General features: G+C 43.1%; 1 protein-coding gene across 3 annotated transcripts; it reads left to right on the top strand.

The window, feature by feature from the left end:
- Positions 1-20,017: 20,017 nt before the first annotated feature.
- On the top strand, positions 20,018-24,448 carry trim32 (tripartite motif containing 32). Of its 3 annotated transcripts, none has more exons than XM_084693851.1 (3): positions 20,018-20,139; positions 21,272-23,185; positions 24,176-24,448. In XM_084693851.1, the coding sequence occupies exons 2-3, from the start codon at positions 21,289-21,291 to the stop codon at positions 24,367-24,369; spliced, it is 2,091 nt and encodes a 696-aa protein (XP_084549977.1). In that variant the 5' UTR covers positions 20,018-20,139; positions 21,272-21,288; the 3' UTR covers positions 24,370-24,448. The 3 variants fall into 3 exon arrangements, with proteins under 3 accessions (XP_084549977.1, XP_084549979.1, XP_084549978.1); XM_084693852.1 differs by having other exon boundaries at positions 20,059-20,139; positions 21,275-23,185; XM_084693853.1 differs by lacking the exon at positions 24,176-24,448 and having other exon boundaries at positions 21,272-24,151.
- Positions 24,449-25,392: the final 944 nt, after the last annotated feature.

The raw sequence follows: 25,392 nt of genomic DNA, 5'->3' as shown, positions 1-25,392 counted from the left end.
ACTTGAATAAGTAGGACTGCGTGAGCTGAAATTGGTCTTTATGGAACCGCTTTAGCCCCGCTTGACAAATTAAACTTATTCAAGTCTGGTTTAGGACTTTAAGTTTAACTTTTTTGAGCGGCCTTTATGGAACAGGCCCCTGCTGGTCATGCGGTTCGGGCAACAATAATGACTATAGTAGGTGAAAATTTGGGGTCACATTGCATTGGTGACTACACACTGAATTTCAGCACTTCCAAGTACTTTTGCAGGTATTGTGAGGTACAAAGAGACCAACTTGAAAATGTGGGTCTGAGCTTTCCTGTACGAACAGTTGATACCTACAAAGAAGCAGTGCAATTATTGCAGGAGAAGTGATGTCAATAATATCAAAGGCATATATTTTGACTCAGTCTTCAATATTCTGAAATATTTCCATGTGGGTCAGCCAGGCCTTCCTCCATGCATAGGCCATGACTTGTTTGAGGGAGTTGTAGCTTGTGACTTAGCCATTTACCTGTGATACTTTATAAAGGTCAAGCATTTCTTCACATACACTCAGTTGAACAGAAGAATCAAACAATTTACCTACAAGGACTCAGATTCCAGCTCACCTCCCTGTCAGGTGAGCGAAAAGGCCAAAACGATAGGTTGCCAAGCTGAGAACTGGTATCTGAACTCCAGCCTGTCATTATTGGTGACAAAGTTGATCCTTATGACCCAGCATGGCAACTACATGGCCTGCATTAAACGTAAGTCAAGAATAGCTTAGAACAGCTGATGAATATTCAATTTCAAATAATAATACATGGTCCTATGTAGTTGTGTAGCTTTAACTGTCTCCCTATATAATGTGAATGTTCTCAGTCCCTAGAGACGGTTTTATTATTATTTTAGTGATGATATCTGAAGATAATTATTCCTCAATAGCTACTAGCCCAATTGGAGAGTCAAGCGAAGAGTCATTTATTTGTGACATTGATGATTTATTTAGCAGCAATTGCTCCACGCCCAAGGCCTCTGCCTCTAGGGGCTCAGCTTCAGCCATGTCACCTCAAGCCTTCCCCATTGGAGCGTCACCAACTACATCATCAGACAGTGGGCCCTCCCTTTCAGCCAGAGAAGACAGTAGCTGGCATTACAACTTTGAAGTACCCTGGAATAAGATGCCCTCAAGTACAAGAAAGGTGCTGGATACAGAGAGGAGGCCATCTGCAGCAGAGAGAAGAGAGATTATCAGGATTGTGGTTGCTGAAATAACTGCTGTGTGCAAGAAATCAGGAAAGAGGCACATCACTGAAATAGCCAGGAAATTGGTCATTTGCTAGCCCAAATCCTTCCGAGATGAGATTGAGGGCCAGGTTGTTGGCCCCGGGTATGACTCACTTGTCAAACAGTTAATATCTCCAATGGATAACTACAGACGACTTCAAGCTCCTCCTGCCCAGTAAAGGCTTTCCGAAAGTGGCAGCCCTGACAATGCAAAGAAAGTGCATAAAAATGCATATGGGTGCATAAATCCAGAGCCAGAACTTCTTGCTGGTGAAACAAAACAATTGCAAAAGCAACAAGAGCTAATAAAAATGTTCAAAGACAAAGATGCAGAGAACATAAAGAGGCTAATAATGGAGACGTTTCCTTCTCAGAGGAAAGACATTATCAGGACTGAAGGAGACAAAAGAGATCCTACGCTGGCCTTTCCTCTTTGAGGAAACTGGAATGAAACTTCATTTCGGAGAACTAACAGGTGTCCAGATCGATGACAGCTTTGAAGAGTCCACAGCCACCAAGTTCTTTCAGTACCCTGCGGTACTTTCAGTTTTTTCAAACTGTGCCATCCAGCAAAGCAGGCACTATTCTGAACCAAACCCTGGCAGGAGGTGATGAAAGTTGTGCAGCTGTATTGATGCTTCTTGCCCAATTCAAAGAAGAGCATGACAGGATGTTTCACAATGTCGATGACACTGCCATCGGAACTGATGTTGACACCACCAAGCTGCCATCGACACCCTGCATTGTGATCTGTGGTAGGTTGTGCCTAAAAATCATTCATGTAGGTTGAATAACTTTATTAACAGATGTAATGGGTCAGATGGAGTGCCCCATAAACTGCAAAAACAAACATGCTTGGAACTGAATGTAAGTGTTCCAGAAAGCAGGTTCAGGCAGGAGGACTCAGTAATGTTATGTTACTTGATACTTTATTACACACGTTACAATACATTATTGTAATATTTGATTTGGCGTATGGTTGTGCTCGCAGCGGCTCCCTGCCGCACCCAACTGAGACACCGTCTCCTGAGACACCGTCTCGACATCAGCAGCGACGCATTCCCCCTGAGGAAGAAGAAAAAGAAAAACCAGACAAAAGGGAGGAGGCCGGGGAGGTGGAGGCCGCAGGAGACCGAGAGTGTCTGTGTCGCACTAGCAATGCAGGACCTGGGATCCCTGCTATATACCCCGCCCTATTAGGAGGGTGTACCTTGACACGTGATGACGATTTGCTGACGCGCTAGGTCTCGCGTCCCCCAGCATGAACCTGCTTCGCTTGTTTATGCACATACCCGAATAAGTTTACTCTCCAGCTGAAACCTGTGTAACTTATTCAGGTATGTGCACAACCTGGAATACACCCATATTATTGAGCTACCCCCATACTTGCAGCTACAATGGAGTTCTTACAGAGGTACTTATTATACTTATAGAGGTAATATGCACTAGACATTAGACACCAAGCAAACCATCTTTCAGCTCTTGTCTCTTGTAACTGGGCCTGTGCGGGCCAACAGGAAGAATGAATATGCTGCTTAAACAAACTTAAATTTAACTTAAAATGCTTTAAAATGATGTTAAACTGTCATACAGCTGGCTTATTCTTCCCTATTATGACTCTACATTGAAATATTTTTTTTATTTTTTCCACAGGTGCATCTTCAAAATTAATCCTGACCATGGGACCAACGTTGTCAACCCAAGGGTGCGCCTGATCTCCAAAATTGCCAATTTCGAGTGGAGGGAGTAAAGTAAAGAAAATCTTTGTTTATTGATACACCTTGATGTCATCCAGGGGGGTATTCCAGGTAACGGGTTTAACAAACTCTGAGATAACCCTGAACTCTTAGTTGAGTTACTCTAACATGGTAAACTCCGAAAATTCGGTTCCAGAAAAGCTGATATGAATTTGTTAACTCAACTCGGAGTACGGCAACTCTGAGTTTAGCACGTGCATGAATACTACCAAAAGCCAACATCTATGGAGCTCTGATACTAGGATTCACCATGGCAACCGACGACAAAAAACGTTGTCATACTTCTCCACACTTTAGATATAGGTTTTATTTCGTGTTCATGGACAATCTGAGCACATATTCCGGAAAAAAGCTACAATCGTATAGCTACAATTGAGACAATTGCTGCTGAGTCATTTACTATTTGAATGCAATAGCCAGTCCATACGTTGAACATTTAACGTCCGTTAATATTACAGGAGAAAAAGTGGTGGACTTAATAAAATAGCATGTTCAATGTTATATTAGGCTACATATAAAAACATACTACAAACAGGTAATGCATATTTTGCTTATAGGCTACGCTTGTGATTGCAGCCTCGACGTCACCATGGTTTTAAACATATTAGACATGATACAAAGTTTAAATATCAATTGGTGCCTATTTCAACTTGTAGTAGCAGTTTCCCTCAACATAAAGCTTTTTATCAAAGGATTATGATGATGATTACGTAAAATAACGAAGAGACATTAATGACTGCTGCCGCAGAAATTGATGCAGAGAATTATGTAGCTATGGTAGCTACTGGTAGTTCTCTCTCCATGTACTTTTATTTACAAGCTTTTTTGTAATTGTCATTTACACTGACATTATGAGAATAATGAATATAAAAACGATTTGCACATTCTGACAACAGGGCATGCTGTTTACAGTGAGATGTTCATTTAATGGCTGGTGAATGTTGCATGTGGAACAGTGAAATTTAGCTCATGTAATCTCATGTATACCCAGTTACAAGTAAATGAGTTGTACAAATTGCACCTCGTGAAGAAAGTGCCAAAAACTGACCAAGAGATGGTGTAGGCCAACTTAAGGTGGAAGAATAAGGGCTAATCTCCAAAAAGATTTACTGGAACACCAGTTACGGAAGGATGCATGGTCACATGTGATGTTAATAGTGGGAACAATAACCTACATTAATATCAATTGTTGAATTTGCTGAATTTCTATTTTGACCAACATATAACATGTACATAGGGCAGAATAATAAAGGCTGATCTTGCACAATTCATGCAAGTCACTAGCCTGGCTGTCAGCCCAACTTAGCCCCCCCCCACAAAAAAAATGTCCAAACAGGGCTTTATACGATGATGGACAGATGATCAACAGTAACGTAATCAACAACGTCACCAAAGAGCGCTTGGGTTGAATTTGTTTTCAACAAACAACCTATTACGTTGCTCTGATTGGTTGTAGGTCTATCCCAGAGGTCGGCAACTTGCGGCTCTGGAGCTCTTTAGCGCCGCCGTAGTGGCTCCCTGGAGCTTTAAAAAAATTTCAAAATGGAAAAAGATGGTGTTAACATATTTTTTGTCTTAACCTCTTAGGCCCCGTTTACACGGAAGAAAAACGCATATATTTTCATGCGGTTTGGCCTTTCATTTACACGAAAACGGAGGTTTTATCACGGAAAACGATCATTTCTAAAAACTCCGGCAAAAGTGGAGATTTCTGAAAACTCTAAACGGAGTTTCAGGTTCTCAAACGTCACAGTATGGGACTAAAAAAACTTATAGTTTATGGTAATAGGTGCTTTCGACTTCATGCAGCGCCGGCGTCGCCTGCAGCCCGGCTGACTTAAAGCAGTCAATGGCTTTCTCAGCTTCAACGCAGCCGGCTGTCGGCCCTGCCAGTGCTGCATGAAGTCGAACACAACTAGTGTAATGGGGTCATTTAATTGTGAATTGCGTTACATTTCTGAATCACAAAATACATTTGAGCATCGCATTTGTGAATCATTCAAGCAAATGAACCTCGCGCCTGAAAGGTAAAGGAAGTCAATCGTGTTATCCTTAGTTGTTGATTTTGAACATTCTGATTGGTTTGCATGGCTTTATCCTTCACATTACACTGCCGCCAACAGGTTTGGCATAGTTATAATGGCGCTCGGGGGCGTATATGCGGGTTCATGTAAACAGAAACATTTTTGAAAACGTACTTCTGTGTACGACGTTATTTTTGAAAACGGAGGGGCAGAAATATTCGTTTCTGTAAACACCCGGCTATGTGTAAACGTGGCCTTAAGGAGTAGCGTCACAGATATGTGATAGTTCGACAGAGTACGGTCACACGTGTGATTCTGAACATTCCAACCTACTATTTTCCGATAGACAAAAACTATATGACAAACGCTATGGGACATTTCAGCCTGACGTCACAACAACAAATATCTTACTTCCGGGTGGATAACGTCGATCTTGGCTGGCGATAGTAAACCTTAACAAGTCATTGAAGCCAACAGGATTTTCCATGTCATTTAACCACGTGCACGTTTCATGATTTTGATTTTGTGAACTGAAAAACGAGACGTTCCGATGTCGTTGCTGTTGGTATTGTTAGCGAATAACGGTAATATTGTAACGGTGTATCAAACTGTTGCTAGCTAGCTAGCTTCTGCTGTATTGTAGCTACAATATCCAACTTATCAATTAAAGATTTTCTGGACTGCGTGGGCTTTCTAGCTATCTGTCTGGACACAATAATTGTCCTTCGGGGTTAGTAAATAAAGTACCCATCTGTCACAGCTGTACTGAGGACCCAAACACACACAAGGTTCTAGATGTGCACAGACTTTTATTGAGAGAGAGATGGGGAGGACGGTTGAGGGTAACTGGTGGATGGTGGAGTGGGGTACCGGTAGGACTGGAGGAATGGAAGCGGTGATCTGGTGGTGGAACAAGAACAAAGGTCATCACAAAGAACAGGCATAGACTGGTCCAAAAAACACGGAAAGCCAGGAATACAGACGTAGGGTCGGTGATTCAACAAACTGGCGAGTAGTGGGTGACAATCCGGGGTTTAAGAGCTGTGGTGTTGATGAGGGAATGGGCCGCAGGTGAGGTGAGTTACTGGGAGGGAGTGAAGAAGTGGAATGGATGACTGGACCTGGAAGAACAGACTAAAACCCGGTCTGGCTTCAAATTTTACATTGAGGAGGCTAACAAGTAGCAGGAAGTAGCATTGCTAAGAGTGTTATGCTAGGTTGCTAGGTAACGGAAACTAGCTACCTTTAGTTAGCTTCCGTTATCTAGCAACCTAGCATAACAGACGTAGCAATGCTACCTCCTGCTAGTTGTCCACTGAGTGCCGCTCTTTACCTTGCATTTTAAAAGCTGGTTCAGAATTGGAAAAATAACTCACTCTGGTGGAGATTTAGAATTCATTATTTTAAAAACGGCGGGTATGGCCATGGATCCCAAAGGCAAAAAGAGAAAAATAACTGAGAACAGAGGATTCAACAGTCCTTGGACTGAATCATTTGCCTTTATTGCCAATGCGGAAGGATTGCCGGTATGTTTGCTCTGTAACAAGAAATTGTCTAACATCAAAAAGAGTAACATGGAAATACATTTCCAGGGAAGGCATGCTACATTTGCAGCCGAGTACCCAGTAGGGGGGACGAGAGAAAAAGTGTGATTGCGTTACTTCTGGAGAAATTAGAGGAGCGCAAAAACAGATTTAAGAAGTGGATTGCATCTCCAAACTCCACTACTGCTGCTAGTTTTGTTGCAACCCGGGAAATAATAAAGTGTGGATGGTGACTACATGAAGGATTCATTCATAAAAATATCAGAGCACCTATTTTCAGACTTCAAAAACAAAACCGAGATCATACAGAAAATTAAAGACATGCCTCTCTACGCAAAGACCGTGAAGGACAGGGTCATTCAAATGGCAGGCAACATCACCAATCAGCAAATCAACGACGTTAATTCAGCTCCAGCTTACTCAATTGCCTGTTGTTACGTGCCTGCACGTTGTGTGGCCCTGCATGTCCTGTGTTCTGTTTTGTGTTGTTGTTTTGTGTTCTGTCTCCTCCTACTAGCTCATCTTCCCAGTCATCAGTCACCCGTCTTCAGATGTGCACACCTGGGTCCAATTGGTCATCAGTTCCTCGCCACACCTGTTCCGGATCCCCATCATCCAGTTCCCTTCATCAGCCCGTGGTTGTGTGTTTTGGGGGAGAGATATGTGTGTTGAGCTGTGGCAGAGCTCTGCGTTTGGTATTGGTTTCCCCTTTCTGGGTTACGTCTATTTGTGTGTTTAGAGGCCGGCTTGTGTCGTGTCTTCAGTTTCAGTGGCGCGCACCGGGACAAACGAGGATAGGTAAGACACCCCGGGTCTACATTCCACACCCACTTAGTTATTATCCTATGTTACTTCCCCCAGGTTAGCAGTGAGCACCACCCAGGTCTAAGGGGCAGGCGGGTTTGTTTATGTTCTTTTCTTTGGTGCCACTGATTGTCCTCTTTGATCCTGGTGTTGCTGTGAAAACCGAATAAACTACATATTATTCATAGTGAGTCTCTTGGTTTGTGTGACTGCACCCTCACTGGCTTTACCTGTAGCCCTATGTCCGCACTTCCACCCGAGCCATCGGGAGGCGTAACATAAAGTGGGGGCTCGTCCGGGATCTTTGATCCTTGTGCTACAGGTTTGGTTAGTGTTGGTGTGCAGTGCGCATGTCAGCCGGTGGTGTTGGTTGGAGTTTTTTTGCCTCATCATGAGCACTTATGATGTTGAGGGCTTTCTTGGGGATCCCTTCTGTGGAGCAGATTGATGCCTGCAAGAAAGAGGATTTGTATGCCATCGCGGCACACTTTGGCTTGGCGGCCTCCTCTAGTTTGTTAAAAGCCGAGCTAAAGGAGGTTGTGGTGCGACTGTTGGTGCACAATGGGTTGCTGGACAGCAAAGAGGAAGGGGCAGCTGGGGACATGCTGGCTGAGGCTGGGGCGGTTCCCTCAGACGAGGAGCTGACGCCTCTTCGTGCTGGGCCCTGGTTAACTTCGGCTTCCAGTGATGACGCCGGCGATGTTGCCCGTCTTAGGCTGCGCTTGGCACGTTTGAAGCTCGAGGCACAAGGGAAAGAAAGGGAGGCTGAGTACCGACACCAGTTGGCTATTAGGAAAATGGAGCTGGAGATGGAAACAGAAAGAGAAGTAAGGCTAAAACGCCTAGACCTAGAGGCTGCTGCAGCCCTTGGTCCTGCTAGGTCCACAGGTGCGGATTCCTCCGCGGCTAGGGGGGGGTTTCGACGTGGGCAGGAACGTAAGGTTAGTTCCCCAGTTCCGTGAGGCAGAAGTAGATTCGTACTTTGATGCTTTTGAACGGGTTGTCACCTCTCTGAAGTGGACAAAAGAGGTTTGGGCTATACAGCTCCAGTGTAAACTGACGGGTAAAGCCCAGGAGGTCTTGTCTGCTCTCTCTTTGGAGGATTGTTTGTCATATGAAGCGGTCAAAGCAGCGGTGCTTTGTGCCTACGAACTAGTGCCTGAGGCATATAGACAGAAGTTCCTGTCCTTTAAGAAGGTGTCCGGTAGGACCTTTATGGAGTTTGCTCGCGAGACAGTCCCTGTTCACCCAGTGGTGCAAGGCAAGTAAGCCAACCGACTTTGAGTCTCTGTCGGAGCTGATTCTCTTAGAAAAGTTCAAGAACAGCTTGCCCGATCGGTTGGTGACATACCTGAATGAGCAGAAAGTTGGAACAATAGCGCAAGCCGCTGTGCTCGCTGATGAGTTTGTGTTAACGCACAAGCAGTCCTTTGGACCTTTTTTACCCCTTCTGCTCCGGCTGGAGTGCAGTCCAGTCCGCCATGCCTGTTGCCTCTCCGCTCCAACGAGGAACGGGTGTGTAACTACTGTCACCAAACAGGGCACTTCAAGGCTGACTGCTTTCTGTTGAAACGCAAGCAGCAGTCACAGCCAAACAAACGACCAAAAGAGGTTGGTCTTGTACGGAAGATGGTGGGTCCGGTACTAACCCCGAAGATGGAGGGGGACACGTCGGAACCCTGTTATGCTCCGTTCATATTGGACGGGTTGGTTTCCTTCAATGCAGATGCAGTGGACCAGTGCCCTGTGCGCATCCTAAGGGATACTGGAGCAGCCCAGTCTTTTATATCGTCTGACGTGTTGCCTTTCTCTAACGACACCTTCAGCGGCTCTTGTGTGCTGGTGCAAGGCATCGAAATGGGCTTTGTATCTGTACTGCTCCATAGGGTGCAGCTGACTTGTGGCTTGGCGAAAGGGGTGTTCAAAGTGGGCGTGCGCCCGTCTTTGCCCATTAGGGGTGTTACTTTCCTGCTAGGGAACGACATAGCTGGTGGGAAAGTAATTTTTTAGAGGTTCTAGAGCGACCTGAATTTTTGCAGCCCGATGTGTTGGCACAGGACTTCCCTGAGGTATTTCCTGTGTGTGCAGTTACCCGTGCTCAAGTACGTAGTCGGAATGGAGCGGTGGACTTGTCGGACACCCTGTTCGCGGCTGCGTTGTCTGGCCAGCCTGTTTCACCACCAGTGTTTTCTCAGGCTACAGCTGAGCCGAGCGTCCAGGCTGGGATTGAGTGCGATACTCCCATCCCAGAGGCGATCAGGCTACCTATGGGCCGTGATAGTCTCATCAAGGCCCAGAAGGAAGACGGCTCTCTAGCCAAGTGTTTTGCTGCGGCTTTTGCTCCGGAGGGAGCTAAAAACACAGCAGCGGCTTATTTCATGGAGCATGGACTCCTGATGCGGCGGTGGAGAACGCACGCTGGTTCTGAGGATGAGTGGGGTGATGTTGTTCAGCTTGTTGTGCCTACACGGTACCGACAGTCCGTTCTGTTGCTGGCTCATGACCATTACTGGTCCGGTCATCTAGGTGTCACAAAGACGTATGACCGAGTATTGAGACATTTCTTCTTCGATTGTGTTGGTCCTCTACCAAGTCAAAATCCGGCAACCAGTTCCTCCTAACAATAATGTGCCTAGCTACCCAGTACCCTGAAGCGATCCCTCTTAGGAGTATAACAGCCCAGGAGTAATCAATCAGGAGTAAGGGCCCTGATCAAGTTATTTTCTACTTTTGGCCTCCCTAAGACGGTACAAACCGATCAAGGTACCAACTTTCTCTCTGGTACATTCAAACAGGTACTAACATCACTGTCCATAACACACCGGACCTCTAGTGCTTACCACCCGGAGTCGCAGGGAGCTCTCGAAAGGTGGCATCAGACCTTTAAATCAGTGCTCCGCAAATACGTCATGGAGAGCGTGAGGGACTGGGACGAAGGCGTTCCCCTGGCTCTATTTGCTGTGAAGGGCGTAGTGCAGGAGTCCCTGGGTTTTAGTCCAGCAGAGCTGGTGTTTGGTCACACTGTGAGGGGCCCTTTGGGAGTTTTAAGAGACCAGCTGATGGTGCGCCAGCTATGTGCGCACTTCCACCCCGAGCCATCGGGAGGCGTAACACCTGTGATGAGTCATGTGATGTGGTCGATATTGAATAGGCAGCGTTGTTATTCAGGTATGTGACCTCTAATGGGCCGCAAGAAGAAATGATAAAATTAATACCACTGAAGGGCCAATCACGCGGGGAGGACATGTGAGGCTGTGCTTAAGTGTTTAAATGACAATGGAATAAACACCAACCACTTGATTTCAGTGGCTCCAGATGGGGCACCCAGTATGAAAGGGGTTTGTGACTTTACTACAGAAAGCGTTGAATCGAAATCTGCTTGCATTTCACAGCATCTTGCACCAAGAAGCACTGTGTGCACAAAAATTCCCACCGGAGTGTATGGAGGTGATGAACCTCGTCATCGCAATGGTGAACAAGATCATTGCAAAAGCATTAAACCACCGTCAGTTCCGTGAATTGCTATATGAAGTTGACAGCGAATATGCCGATCTCCTGCTACACAACAAAGTCTGATGGCTGTCCAGGGGTGAGGTTTTACGCCGCTTTGTAGCTTGTTTCGAACATGTGAAAACATTCCTGACAAGCAAAAACCTGAACTACCCGCAACTGGAAGATACCGAGTGGCTGGAAAAACTGCACTTTATGGTGGATATGCAAGGGCGTAGGTTTGGTCTCAGACTTGGTGCCTGCTCTACATCTGGAAGCATCCAGTAGCCTACTGCTAACTTTTTAACATGGGTTTTGTGTCGGGGAAATGGGGGGGGGGGATTTAGGTTTGTTTTGCAATTGTAGGCTACTGTTAACAATTATATTGCTATGATAATTATACTCGGTTAATCTAGATTGAGATGTAGGCCTATGCCTGATGTCTAAACATTTGAAATCACAAACTAACATCCATACATTTAACGGCTATGGTGTGTAGCCTATCACAGCATTATTCATCATTGTTTAATGCATTAGGCTAAATGTTGTAGCCTATGTAGGCTATATACGTTAATTTTCTATCAATGTTGAACTGATGAGAATAAGAAAATGAGAATATACGTGGTAAATCATCGTTTTCCCATTGGGTCAGTGTTACAGGAATGTCTGGTTAAGCACCAAGTCACGCTAAGCCCGAGAGTTAGTCTGACCCTGACCAGACTAGTTTCGTAGCCTAAGTTGCCATAGTAACCGAGTTCGAACTAGGTTGAGCTAGCTTTATGGAACCGAATGAACAAGAAATGAGTCCGACTAACTGACATAAGTCTGGCTTATTCGGTAAACTCGCTTTATGGAACAGGCCTCTGTCATAGGCACATATTTAGTAATAAAGTGGCTGCTTTTATAAAGTGATTCTGATTTTTGTCAGTATATTTGGAATGACGTGGGGATATTGTGTTTTGTTGATCAGGTCCGAGGATGGCTGCATTGTGCGTGTCAAAAGAGAAGAGGGTGCTGCTGCATTTTACCCTTGCACATTTGCAGATAACTAAAGAGAAGAGGATAATGCACAGAAATTGAACTTAAACTATATTACTTTAATTTTATATACTTTACCTTTTCAAAAGGCTGCTGTTTTATTGCACTCTGTATGTTGCCCAGATCAGGGGGAAAAGAGAAGAGGATTGTTTTGTATTATAGAGGATTTTATATATTTTACCTTTTCAAAAGGTTGCTGTTTTATTGCACTTTGTTGCCCAGATCAGGGGGAAAAGAGAAAAGGATTGTATTGTATTATTGAGGATTGAAAAGGACTGCATTTTATTTCCATGGAGAGGTCTGAAATTACAGGAGGCCTATTATGCACGTTGCATATTTTGTTGTTGTTTTTTCGAATCCTTAAATAAAAATGACATCAAAAATCTGATTTCTGTATTGTATTTCTATAATTTCACCAATGCAACGAAACATAATACATTAATATTATAATGGAAGTTAAACTTAAAGCACCATCTCACAGCAGAGTAGTCACCTGGTGCATTATTACGTATGTTAGACTTCGTGCAGCACCAGCTTCGCTTGCAGCCTGGCTGACTTGAAGCAGCCAATGGCATTCTCAGCTTCAAGGCAGCCGGCTGCAGCCGTCGCTGCATGAAGTCGAATATGCCTATTCTCTCCAAGATGAGCTGCAGGGAAAATCAACATTTAATCATGAATGCTCATTATGTATTTGTAGCCTTATCATTTTGATAATAGGCTAATATAGCTAATATAGACACTTAGAGCATGTGTTGCCTTCATTATGAGGCTTATATAAGGCATTACATTTTTTGCGGCTCCAGACAAAAACATTTTTTTCAACATTTTGGGTTTCCGACCCCTGGTCTATCCAATTGAGCGAAGAGGCATTTGTTTTACGAGTTCGGTTGAAACACGCCCCATACTCACAGCCCAACAGAGTTATCAGACTCATATCAGAGCCTGTTTAAGGAGAGCCTGCCCACTCCCTATTAAGCCCCATTGTACCGAATGTTGTTGCAGTTCCATCAGAGTTCCACTGGGAGTGATCGCAGTCGGGTGCAAAATGAATGGGAGTCTATGGAGCTTAACGGCTAAATTTGTCTCTTTCGCCTGATTGTCGTTGAGAAATCTCAGATTTGATTGTAGTTTTTGCATGTTCAACATGGATTACAGGTCAAAAGTTGAATGAACAAGTAATTATTTCCTTTTGATTTCTTACAGGGTAAGTCATTGTTGCCCATAACACGCTAGCGTTCTGCTAACGAATGCTGATTGATTAGTAAAGGACTGACTATGACCAGATCTCGCTTGATGGCATCCGAAGCAGAACCAGAATGTCAGAGCATTTGCAACAATAGCAACAACATTAGCAAGCCAAAACTCTTTCAAGCATATGTATTGACAGGGAGAGCCTAACCTGTCAGCTGTGTTGTCGATGCCTCGAGAGAAAAGTGGAAGTAACAAGAGCTTTCCGTCAAGCAGTAGCTCTGGTCGTACGATGTGTATGACGTCAATGACATTTTCAAATGCTTTTTAGAACAGAAAGGCGACTTTACAAAAAATCTAACACCCAGCGATGTGTATTTTTTTGGCCTCCCCTTTCGAATTCAGAATTCAAATTACTAGACAAAAAATGATATCATGAGAAAAGTGGAATTTGAGGGGTATAGCTCCATAGACCTCCATTCATTCTGCACTCGACCGTTAGCGCCCTCTCATGGAACTTGAGTGGAACTGCAACCAGTTCAGAACCCAGAAGTTTCCCAAGAGTGGGAGTTCTCCCTTTATTAGACATTCTCTGCTCATATTCTGACTAGAATTATGAGTATGACAACGTCAAGCTAGCAAGTCACCCAAACTAACGTGAAAAAAGCGGGAGGCGCCGAAAAGCGCGCTGTTTGCATCCCTGAAAGGGCAAGCTCCCAAGTCAATAAAGAATAATTGGCAAGATTATAAACGTGAATAGCCTAGAGTGTAAATTATAACCTAAATTAAGCTAATCGAGTTAGAAGGGGGAAACTTTTACTTTGAAGGAACAGTCAGTGTTGCGCCTGAACGTGTTCATTGAACGAAAGTTCATGAACTCGTTCATAATTTTGGTGAACGTGAACTGAACGTACTGTATTACTGCCTGATGAACGATACTGTAAACGCGTTCATTCTGGTGTCTGTGAACTCTTTCACTCTTTTTAATTTCGTTCAATAAGGTGCCAGATTTCTAGAGACTCCCAGGTGAAAAACACACCGTTAACAGTCCTATATCCAGGGTTGCACAACTAGTCAATCGCTGCGTGTGCCTTCTTCAACTGTCTATGCCTGGCAAACGTGAGAGCGTCGAAGTTGCGTAGAGGCTGAGAGCGGTATTGCAGACAAGTAGAGCTTTAAATATTTTTTTGTTAAAAAAGGGATTCCTCCCTTCAATGCGAATCCTGGTTGGATAAGGATTAAAAATTGGATATGAAGATGAAATCTGACACATAGTTTCAGCGTTAAACTAATAAAATAATTGCTGTCTGTGTTCTATATGGGCTGTGGAAATGATTTAGAAAAAATATGGCTTGCAACTAGGGATGGGCGATATGGCCTAAAATCCATAATGCGATATACATTGCAGACTCTTGCGATAACGATATATATCACAAAATATAAATTATAATAGAATCATTTCAGAACAGGTTTAATAGACCCCAGTGTTTCCCACACATAGTAATTTGTGGTGCTGCGCCACAGAATCAACACAGGCCGCCACATATTGCGTTTCGTCATAATTTTAACACGCAGCGTAATCGTTCTGCAGCATTTCCTTTCCCTGCTCTCCCTCCGTCTCTCTGTCACTCACGTGTCTCTCACATACACACGCAGTCATAACGTCAGCACACGCTAGCAACAACGGTATGCAATGTCAGCGAGCCTTCAGCATTAGTAGGCTACCGTAGCTACAAGTCTAGGAAAGTTGGTGACTTTTCGTGACTGTTAAAAAAAGGAGATTCCTCCCTTCAATGCAAATGTCTCCTGGAATCCTGGTTGGATAAGGATTAAAAATTGGATATGAAGATGAAATCTGACACAGTTTCAGCGTTAACCTAATAAAATAATTGCTGTCTGTGGTTCTATATGGGCTGTGGAAATAATTTAGAAAAACTACAGCATATTGAAAAAAACCTGTGTACTTAGTTCAAAATCTTGAATTATGAACTATGAACTGAACCAGGTCATTTTAAAATGTGTGAACCAGGGGCGGAGCATGGGTTGTGTCTCGGGGGGGGGGGGGGGGGGGGGGGGCGGAAGCTGATTGGGGGACCCCCTGTTGTTAATATTTTGCAGTGCAATATAATATAACAATAAAAAGTAACCAAAAGTAACCTCTATTGTGAACAGCACAACAATAGCCTAATACATGCTTTCAGTCATCATAGCCCATAATGTGTGAACAAAATGTAGGACAGTAGGCTTCATTAGAATCTCTCACACACAGTATATTGTAGGCCTACACAAATCCATGCATAAATCAGTTTAATGATCTGTCCATTTACCAAATAAATTATATTCAAATTCAAGAAGAGGTCATAACCCCCCCAAAATAAAGTTAAATACAGTAGCCTATAGTCATCCTTACAGTGACAACTTATAATAAACAAACATAGGCCTATATAACAATAGTGTGTGCAACACACACGCATGACGCGCACTGCATTAGGCCACCTACAGCCGGCATGCTACAATTGAACTAAAATTCCATTAGACTTTAATCATTTTCTTTTATGAACTAACATGTATTGGGATATTCCGAACCAGCAAACTCATAGCCTAGACACAGGTCAAAACCTAAACACATTTTTTAACTTGAGTTTTACAAAGGCAGAATAGGCTATATGCAGACACGAAACATAGGCCACAACAAATGCCCTTGCCAAATCATAATCTGTCTGTTCTTATCATTAGCAAATCTGGCAATTCATTTGTTAATGTCAATCTTGATGTCCTTCTCGATGCACAGCAGCGCTAAGTTGGACAGCCGCTCCTCTACCATGCTTGATCGCAAGAAATTCGTTATCAATTTCAGACGGCTGAAAGTCCTCTCTGCCACTGCAAGTAAATGCAGTAGAGAATGGAAAGGTAAGTAAGTAAGAATTTATTTATATAGCACATTTCATACAAGAATTGTAGCTCAAGGTGCTTTACATAAAATCAATAAAAACAATAATACAAGTGATAAAAGTAATAATTAAAATAGCAACAATAGTATAACTAATAAAAGTAGTAAAACCCTTCTGAGATAAAATTACTTAAATGCTTCGGTAAAAAGGTAGGTTTTAAGCTGTCTTTTAAAAATGTCTAGCGTGTTTGCTTCCCTATTATTTATGGGTAATTTGTTCCATAGTTTTGGGGCGTAATTAGCAAAGGCCGAATTACCAATCTTCTTATGACTGCTTCTGGTGACCTCATAGGCCTGCATTTGATGATCGCAGTGTTCAAGCTGGTGTGTAGTTTATAAGGGAGTTAGCAATGTAGCTAGGTCCTTGTCCGTGTAGAGCTTTGTATGTGAGGAAAAGGACCTTAAAGTCAATTCTGAAAGTGACAGGGAGCCAGTGTAAAGTAGCTAGGACAGGACTAATGTGTTCTCTCCTTTTAGTTTTGGTTAATAATCTAGCTGCAGGATTTTGAATAAGCTGTAGTCTTTCAGTGGTTTTCTTGGGAAGACCAGTGAAAAGTGCGTTACAGTAGTCCAGCCGGCTGGATATAAAAGCATGAATTAACTTCTCTGCATCATTTTGGTTTATGAATGGTCGTACCTTTGCTATATTCCTCAGGTGAAAGAAAGCTGTTTTGGTCACTTTATTTATGTGAGAGTTGAAATTCAAATCTGAGTCCAGGATTACACCGAGACTCGTCACCTGGTTTAAGACAGGGGGTTAAGCCTCCTAGATTCTTAGTAAGCATCTCTGTTTTGGATTTTGGGCCACATAATAGGACTTCGGTTTTGTCTTCATTTAATTTAAGAAAGTTATCATTCATCCATTTGTTTATTGCCAACAGGCAGTTGGTAATGGAATTGATGGCCATTGCATCGTTGGGTTCAGTGGATATATATAGTTGTGTGTCATCCGCATAGCTATGGAAATCTATGTTATGTTCTCTGATTATGTCGCCGAGTGGTAACATATAAAGAGAAAAAAGTAATGGACCCAAGCAGCTTCCTTGAGCAACCCCATAGCAGTTCTCATGTTTCTTCGACCTATGGTCTCCTAAACTAAGATAAGGTTGGGGAAAGCACGGTCCATGTCGTTGTCAATGAGAAATGGTAGGAAGCTGTGTGTGTTTAGTTGATGTTTTTCCATGCTCAACTCACGGTACATAGTTGCCTACGAAATGTAACAAATTTGTCAACCACATCGGCCTTAGACAGATCCTCCGAATATAACTCCGCAAGCACTCTAACTTTCGAGCAGCATCGGGGTGACAAATGTTTTGGAAAATGTAGGCCTATATATATTAAGTAAAATTGTCTACCATGGATACAATCAACGTTTTGTTGGCAAAGAGAAATTATGAAGAAAAAAAAAACATAGATCAGGGGGCCCCCTCGGGTGCGGGGCCCGGGGTTTTCGCCGCCCCCACCCCCCCTCCGCTACTGGTGTGAACGATGAACTGAACTAGTTCATGTAGAAAGGGAACTTTCCCAACACCGGGAACAGGTAGTGCTGGCGACACATTCATAGGCTGACGTTGTCATACTCATAATTCTAGTCAGAATATGAGTTTGAAACCCCTCTGTTGGGCTGTGAGTATGGGGCATGTTTCAACCGAACTCGTAAAAAAAATGCCTCTTCGCTCAATTGGATCTACCTACGAGTTGTAGGTACAACCAATCAGAGCAATGTAGTATGTTGTTTGTTGAAAACGAATTCAACTCAAGCACTCTTTGGTGACGTGGTTGATTACATTACTGTTGATCATTTATCGTATAAAGCCCGCCCTGACAATTTGATTGGTCCGAACAGCTCCTACTTTTTCCCCAACCGAGCTACCCAGACCCAACTTCCCCAATTTGTTTTGTGGGCGGGGCTAAATTGGGCTGGCAGCCAGGCTAACACATTCGGCCAATGACAGGCATTTCACACCTAACTCCACCCACGTGATATAAGGAATTAAACTCAAGTACACGGACCAAATTACTTCGACATATTATGACAAATATATTCGGTTCTTGCCCAGGAACAGTTTGTACTTGAATGGTTGATGGCAGCGTGCAGGCTACTGTACGTAGGCTATTGTGTGTGTGTGGATGGGTGACAGCCTGTGTTAAATATTTTTACAGCAGCTACTGTATGTGTCTCAAGACAAATCTCCTATCTCCGGTAATTGTTGGAATTATTTGGAGAAGTAGTTCAATGTACCCTTACAAAAAAGAAGTATACTTCAAGTTTATTTTGTAAGTATATTTGGTATAAAAAGTATACTATTATCATGTTACTTAAAGTATACTAGCAGTGTACTTATTTATATACTATTTTTGTACTAAGTAAACTGAATTGGCCCACTTTTTAGGTCATTTGGTACACTTTAAAGTACACTTGTAGTGTATTTCAAGGTTTACTTTTGAATACTGTAAAGTAGCCTGTGTCGTACACTTTCAGTTCATCAAGTATACTTCCTAAAGTACTTCAAAGTATACTTTGGAATACTCTGAAGTAACCTGTGTAGTGCACTTTCAGTTCATGAAGTATACTTCCACAAGCGCCTCAAAATATACTTTGCAATACTTTTAAGTGCACTTTCAATTAATGTAAGTACCTCAAGAAGTAAACTTAATAAATGTAATTTCACTATGACTTACTAATAAATTAAAATGATTAGGGGACCCTCAGACGCTTCAGATCAGATCTTGCGTCACATGGCGAGAACGGGGGCCCTCACAAAGTCACACTGCAGATTCTAAAGGAAGCTACTTACTGTGTAAGCATCAACATTTCACGAATCCAGCTCTTCTGATGACACGTAACAGTCATTTAACTCATGGTTACAATGGTAAACCAGCACAACAATGACAATTACCACACAACAAAACACTGCATTCTAAGCAGACACATTTAAAAAACGAAATTCTAAAACTGGTTGTTCCCATCCTTGATTGTGATTGGCTATATTGCGTTCCATGCCGTTGTAAAATCCAGCATAATCTCACAGGTTGTCCTCATAACATTCTTTAACATTCCATATTACTGCGCATCGAATATTTCAAATTGAAAAAGACGGCAAAGATGTCCATCTGGCTGTTGCGTGGCAACGGTTTATAAGTCGTGCCTAACAACTCCCCTTACCTGTTCTAAAATCAGCGTAAACCACGGCCTCTTGGAGCTTATTGCTTAATTCATGAAGTTACATTTGTATTTCGAACAAACGGCAAACGTGTCAGCAATTTTTACACTATTTACCGCCTTGCATCATGGGAATTGACTAGCTAATGAGCCACACTATCTTCATTATTTCACGTTGTTATTTTGTTCTTCAGTCAGTTTGACAGTATAACCTTCAAATTCTCAAGTAGCTTTTTTTTCATTAATACTCCAATTGATAATTACTAGTATAAGAGTATAGGGCTTCAGAATGTTTTGGCAGTAATTAAGGTTACAGCTTCAGTAACAAAAAAAGATTCAATGTGCAATGCATAATAGATTTTCATAGACATGAATAATTAGAATGAGATGGATCTAAAAAATGAAACCTGTAATGTACTTTAAAATGATTGACTGCTTTTGCTGTATAATAATAGAAAACGTACACCATTTTCTGTTTCTAAGCATACTTCTTTAAAGTATATCAAACGTGAACTATTTTCAAAGCATACTTAAAAGTATATCAAAAGTGAACTATTTTCAAAGCATACTTAAAAGTATGTTAAAAGTGAACTATTTTCTAAGTATACTTCTTAAAAGTATATAAAAAGTGAACTAAAAGTGTACTATCCATATTTTAGTATACTTAGTATACTTTCATATACTTCTTTTTTGTCAGGGTAGAACAGATAGTTAGGCTTTTTTGTAAATACAAAGATCAATGGAAAGACGTTTTAGTTCAAGGACTTGACAACTTGCTTTGCAAAGTAAACAATGATGGGTGGGAAATATGAATTTGTTAGCGCTGCGTCAGCATACGCAGTCTCGTAGGCTAAAGTAGCAGCATATATAACCTACCAACCACATCAAGCACCCGGACAGCTGTCTCGAAAGATTTGACATTGAATCAAAGGTAAGATTTAATGTGGCGTGTAAAGAATACATTTATATATATACGTATGATATCGAACAAATGTATTTTAGTGTCAAAAGGTACAAGTCAACGATTTAGTCCTACTGCATTGCACCTCATCGGGAGGCAAACCGTAATTAGCCTTGTTAGCTAGCTATCATGCTACTTCACAAGCTAACCAACAAAGTAAACAACAGCTACTGTAGTGCTTCACACGCACGGTAAGAGCTTACCAATGAGAAATTAGTGGGTTTGAATTAATGCACTATTAGTTCTGACTATTATACAATTAGCTATGGCATGCGTTTGTACTTGTTTTTTTTGGTAACTACTATACTGTACTATTTAGCTACCCACCATCAGCGCAGCAGTGACCGGATATAAAACCTTGGGTGGCTCAGCAGCTTATTTCTTAACTTAAAGGCAGGGTAGGCAGTGTTGTTGAGAAGCACTTTGTCATATTTGCCAAAATTAACTTCACGTACACGTATTGATAGCAACCAATAAATCGAAATGTTTGACGGTAATATTAAGTCATTCCGACATATGTGGGCGTGGCAATACTGTAATAAACACGATCATTAAGGGGTACCCTGACTATTGATTGGACGGGCTACCTGTTTGTCTACCTTCCTAGGTGCACACTCTGTCCCTCCACTCAATGGTCGTTACTGTAGTTTTGTGGGAGTGGCTTTGAAGGGAGGAGGTGGGATATTTTGGTTTGAATCATGTCAAATATAAGCTAACCTGCCTTTAAAGGTTGGTGAGGCCTTATCAAGCGACTTCGATATGTCTAACACAATGACAGCTGTCACTGTCAAGAGGTAGCATTTTAGCCCAGCTATTTCAGAAAGTCTATTGAAAGACGGTTAAAGTGGTGTTGCCTGAGTGACATTTGCGGCAACTTCATGTACGTTTTACACGAGAAGTAAAAAAAAATATATATATATATATAACAGTTATATACAGCAGATGTGTATTTTACAGTACAGATATATGTTTGCGCTTTGGATATATTTACTTTACCAGCAACAGTGCATTGTGGCCTTTTTAATGGAATTGTAAAAAAGCTGCTTATGTAGACTGAGCAAAACTAACATTATATTCATTAACATCTCTCTTGTCTTCCCAGAAGTGGTGACCAGCACAATGGCGGTCATGTCTCCATCTCTGGACCCAGATGTGATGCGGGAGGTGCTGGAGTGCCCCATCTGCCTGGAGACCTACAACCAGGATAAGATGAGGCCCAAGTTGCTGCAGTGTGGTCACACTGTCTGCCGACAGTGCCTGGAGAAGCTGCTGGCCAGCACCATTAATGGTGTCCGCTGTCCCTTCTGCAGCAAAGTGTCTCGTATGAGCAGCATCTCCCAGCTGGCGGACAATCTCACTGTACTAAAGATCTTGGACTGCACCAGTTCTTCCAAAACCGCCGTTGCCCTAATGTGCAAGACCTGCCATAACCGCCTCCCCCGCCACTACTGCTACGACTGTGGCTCGGTGCTCTGTGACCTTTGTAAAGGGGAGGGTCACCAGCAGCAGGGCCACTCCGTCCAGCCAATCAAAGCAGCTGCCGAGCAGCTGCGAAAAGAGCTGGGGGAAAAGCTTGCTGGTCTACGCGAAGCCATGGGCCACATACAGAAGAAAAAGACATTCATCAACACTGTGGCCAAGTCACTTAGTTTCAAGTATTTGTCAGTACAGCAGGACTATACCAAGGCTGAATTGCGTCTCCAGGAGGAACTGGGGCGTTCGCGCCGAGCCTTCTCCTCATCCATAGCAGAAGTGAAGAAGTTGAATGGACAGATCTTGGAGGAGCAGACCTACCTGCTGAACATCGCTGAGGTGCAAGTGGTGTCCCGCTCTGACTACCTGACAATGCGAGTGAAGCAGAGTGACATCGCCTTGCTGGGGGAGGACGGAGGGGGCAATGATGAAGAAGAGCTGGATCTGGGAAGCAGCCTGAATGTTTTCCTCAAACTCCAGGAACCCAAGCTGGAGAAGACTGAGCATACCAAAGCTATAGAGGTAGGCCAGCTCACCACCATACCGTGCACTGTCAACACTGATGAGGACAGAAGCTTTGAGCTTGGAGATGGAGCGGTGGGCGGCATCATGGGAACAGAAGGAGCTACAGGGATGGCTGAGCTTCCTCTGGATCTCTACAGAGACATAGACATGATAACGGCTATAGAAGAGGCTGTCTGCACCTCGCCCGGTAGTTTCAAGTCCAAGTCTATGGATGGTGGAGATGCATTGCCTGTAGGGAGTGGGACAGGTACCCCAGCCCAGCTCTGCCAGTTTGTGAAGAAAATGGGCTGCAAAGGCAACCTACCAGGAATGTTTAACCTGCCTGTCAGCATCTGTGTTACGCCACAGGGTGAGGTCTTGGTGGCTGACCGCGGCAATTACCGCATACAGATTTTCAATCGCAAGGGCTTCCAGAGGGAGATCCGACGCAACCCCAGTAGCATTGACAATTTTGTCCTCAGCTTTTTGGGTGCTGACCTGCCTAACCTCATCCCGTTGTCTATTGCCATCACTGCCCAAGGTTTAATTGGCGTCACTGACAACTACGATAATTCTGTCAAGGTGTATACCACAGATGGTCACTGCGTGGCATGCCACAAGAACCAGCTCATCAAGCCATGGGGCATTGCTGCCATGCCATCGGGCCAGTTTGTTGTGTCTGACGTAGAGGGTGGCAAGTTGTGGTGCCTGGCGGTGGACCGCAACGTGGGCGTGGTCAACTACAACCGCCTCTGTTCAGCTATACGGCCCAAGTTTGTGACTTGCGACGCAACAGGCACTGTGTACTTTACCCAAGGCCTGGGCTTGAATATTGAGAACCGCCACAATGAGCATCACCTGGAGGGTGGCTTCTCCATCGGCTCAGTGGGCATGGATGGGCAGCTTGGCAAGCAGCTTAGCCACTTTTTCTCAGAGACAGAGGACTTCCGATGTATTACAGGCATGTGTGTTGACATCAATGGGGACCTTCTGGTCACAGACAGCGGTAGGAAAGAGATCCTACAATTCCCAAAAGAGGGTGGGTTCAACATCCTTATTCAGGAGGGCTTGACCTGCCCCGTGGGTGTGGCCATCACCCAGAAAGGACAGCTGCTAGTGTTAGACTGCTGGGATCACTGTGTGAAAGTCTATACGTATTTACAGAGGCGACACTCCTCGACATGTTAGGGGCTGAGACCAAGTGTATGTGTTTGTGAGAGAGAGATGAATGCATGTTAAGTGAATTAGCTGCGGTGTTTCCGCTATGTCAATTTTTCCGTGGCGGCCTGCCACAGTTAAATTTCTGCCACCAAGGTATCAGAAATAGGGCTGTACAAAATTTTAGGCCGTCTATCAGCCGTGATTGTTAGAGCGCATGTCGGAGAATAGCACAGACACGCTTCACAGCGCAGTTGAGATTGTGCGTGTGCGTCCTTGAGAACTGTAAGTCATATAACTTTTGTCAGTTCATTTAAGCCTGTTATTGTATTAGTCTATAGTTCTTGCTAATTTAAATTAAGTTAACTGGTGATTTTCGTTGTTTGTATTCTTCCCCTGCTAGCAAAATTGCACGTCTGTTGATTTGATAGCGATTGCTGCCCTTGCTCACGTTTGTATTTTAGGTGCATTATTATGCTGAAGTAGTTTTAATGAATAAATAGTGGGTATATTGTTATTATTTGCTACAGAATGCTTAGCCTATCAAGATCAAATGAAGCAGACAGTGTTCATGCTAATCCTAGAGGAAACACTGACCTGTTTATGTCACTCTGTCATCATATCAGGAACTCTACTCCAAATCATTAACAGGTCATAAAATTAAAAGCATGTGTATCTTTGTCACTGATCACCTGTGTTATTTGGACTGAAAGGGGAGCACACTGAAACTAAGCTTGTTACAAACTGAGATGCGCCTGTTGATTATGGATAACAGCAATGTTACCTCCTGCTTGTTACTTAAAAAATGGTAATCAACATGTGAAAATGTAGCCTATATATATATTAACGGCTGTACTGTGTTTTTCCACAGGGGACCACAATTTTAACTGTAAACAATTGCACCATAATGAATGCTTACTAGAATTCAGCATTTACTGCTCAAGAAAGAAGCTGATTTTTTATCTCTGGCTTAAATTGCAACATCTTCCCATAAAAGTTATGTATGTAACAGAATGTTATCAGAATCAAACTAGTGTTAACAAAGTGAGGGGAAATTGGAACTGAGGCCTGTTCATTACGCAAGTTTACCAAATAAGATTTTCAATACATTTTTGCAATGGCTTATGTCAGTTAGTCTGACTCATTTGCAGTTTTGCAAATTATTTGGTTCCATAAAGCCAGTTCAATTTAGTTCAAGCTCAGTTACTATGGCAACTTATACTGCAAAACCTACTTGGTCCAGGACAGAGTTTTATAAACATATTTACTTTTATCAACCAGCATCAGTAAAACATTTACATTTACAGAAAATCTACTTAATACAAAGGCTTTGAACTGGTTCAAGGAGCAACAAGGAAACTAGAAACTTTGGTAACCAGTAAATAAAGAAAGGTTTTATGTAGTACAACTTTAAATATGTTCTGCTTGCCATAACTTTGGTACAGAGTTTATCTCTTGTCTTCCTCTGAACATAAATCACATATTTGGATGATGGGCTTAAATTGATAAGTTTAACGGCAACAGGAAATGATACAGTGTGGTGTGGTCTCTCTAACCCTCAGCAACCAGGAGGCTAATATTATGCTGTGTTGGTTTTAGACATCAATCTCATAAGTTTGATAGATATGCTACGATGTCAAGAGAATCAAATCAAATTTATTTGTATAGCCCTTTTTACACGCAAGCATGTCACAGAGGGCTTCACATACGCCCATAGAACTGCCCCTCAACCAACCTAAACCCTCAAGGAAGACAAGGAAAAACTCCCAGAAAAACTCCCAACGGGAGAAAAATGGAAGAAACCTTGGGAGGAGCAATTCAGAGAGGGATCCCCTCCTCCAGAGACGGTTGGCAAGAGAGAGGAGCAGAACACAAGCTAAACATAGTCATACAGTGTCAATGGGTTTTGAAACACCAAAAATCCATTGTTCGGCTTTATAGACGTTGGATGGGACTTGGAAACTCGCTGTTGGCCGTCATGGAGGCTGGTTTCCGGTTGACGACCTGGTCCAGCGTTGGTAGACCGACGACCAGGCAGGTCCTGACAGCTCAGACCCTCCACACCACAGGGGATGTGTGGGGGGGACA

The sequence above is a fragment of the Hypomesus nipponensis genome, chromosome 27 (assembly GCF_054491055.1).
Source record: "Hypomesus nipponensis isolate SF chromosome 27, ASM5449105v1, whole genome shotgun sequence".
NCBI lineage: Eukaryota > Metazoa > Chordata > Actinopteri > Osmeriformes > Osmeridae > Hypomesus > Hypomesus nipponensis.
This window is presented reverse-complemented; position numbering and strand designations above follow the sequence as displayed.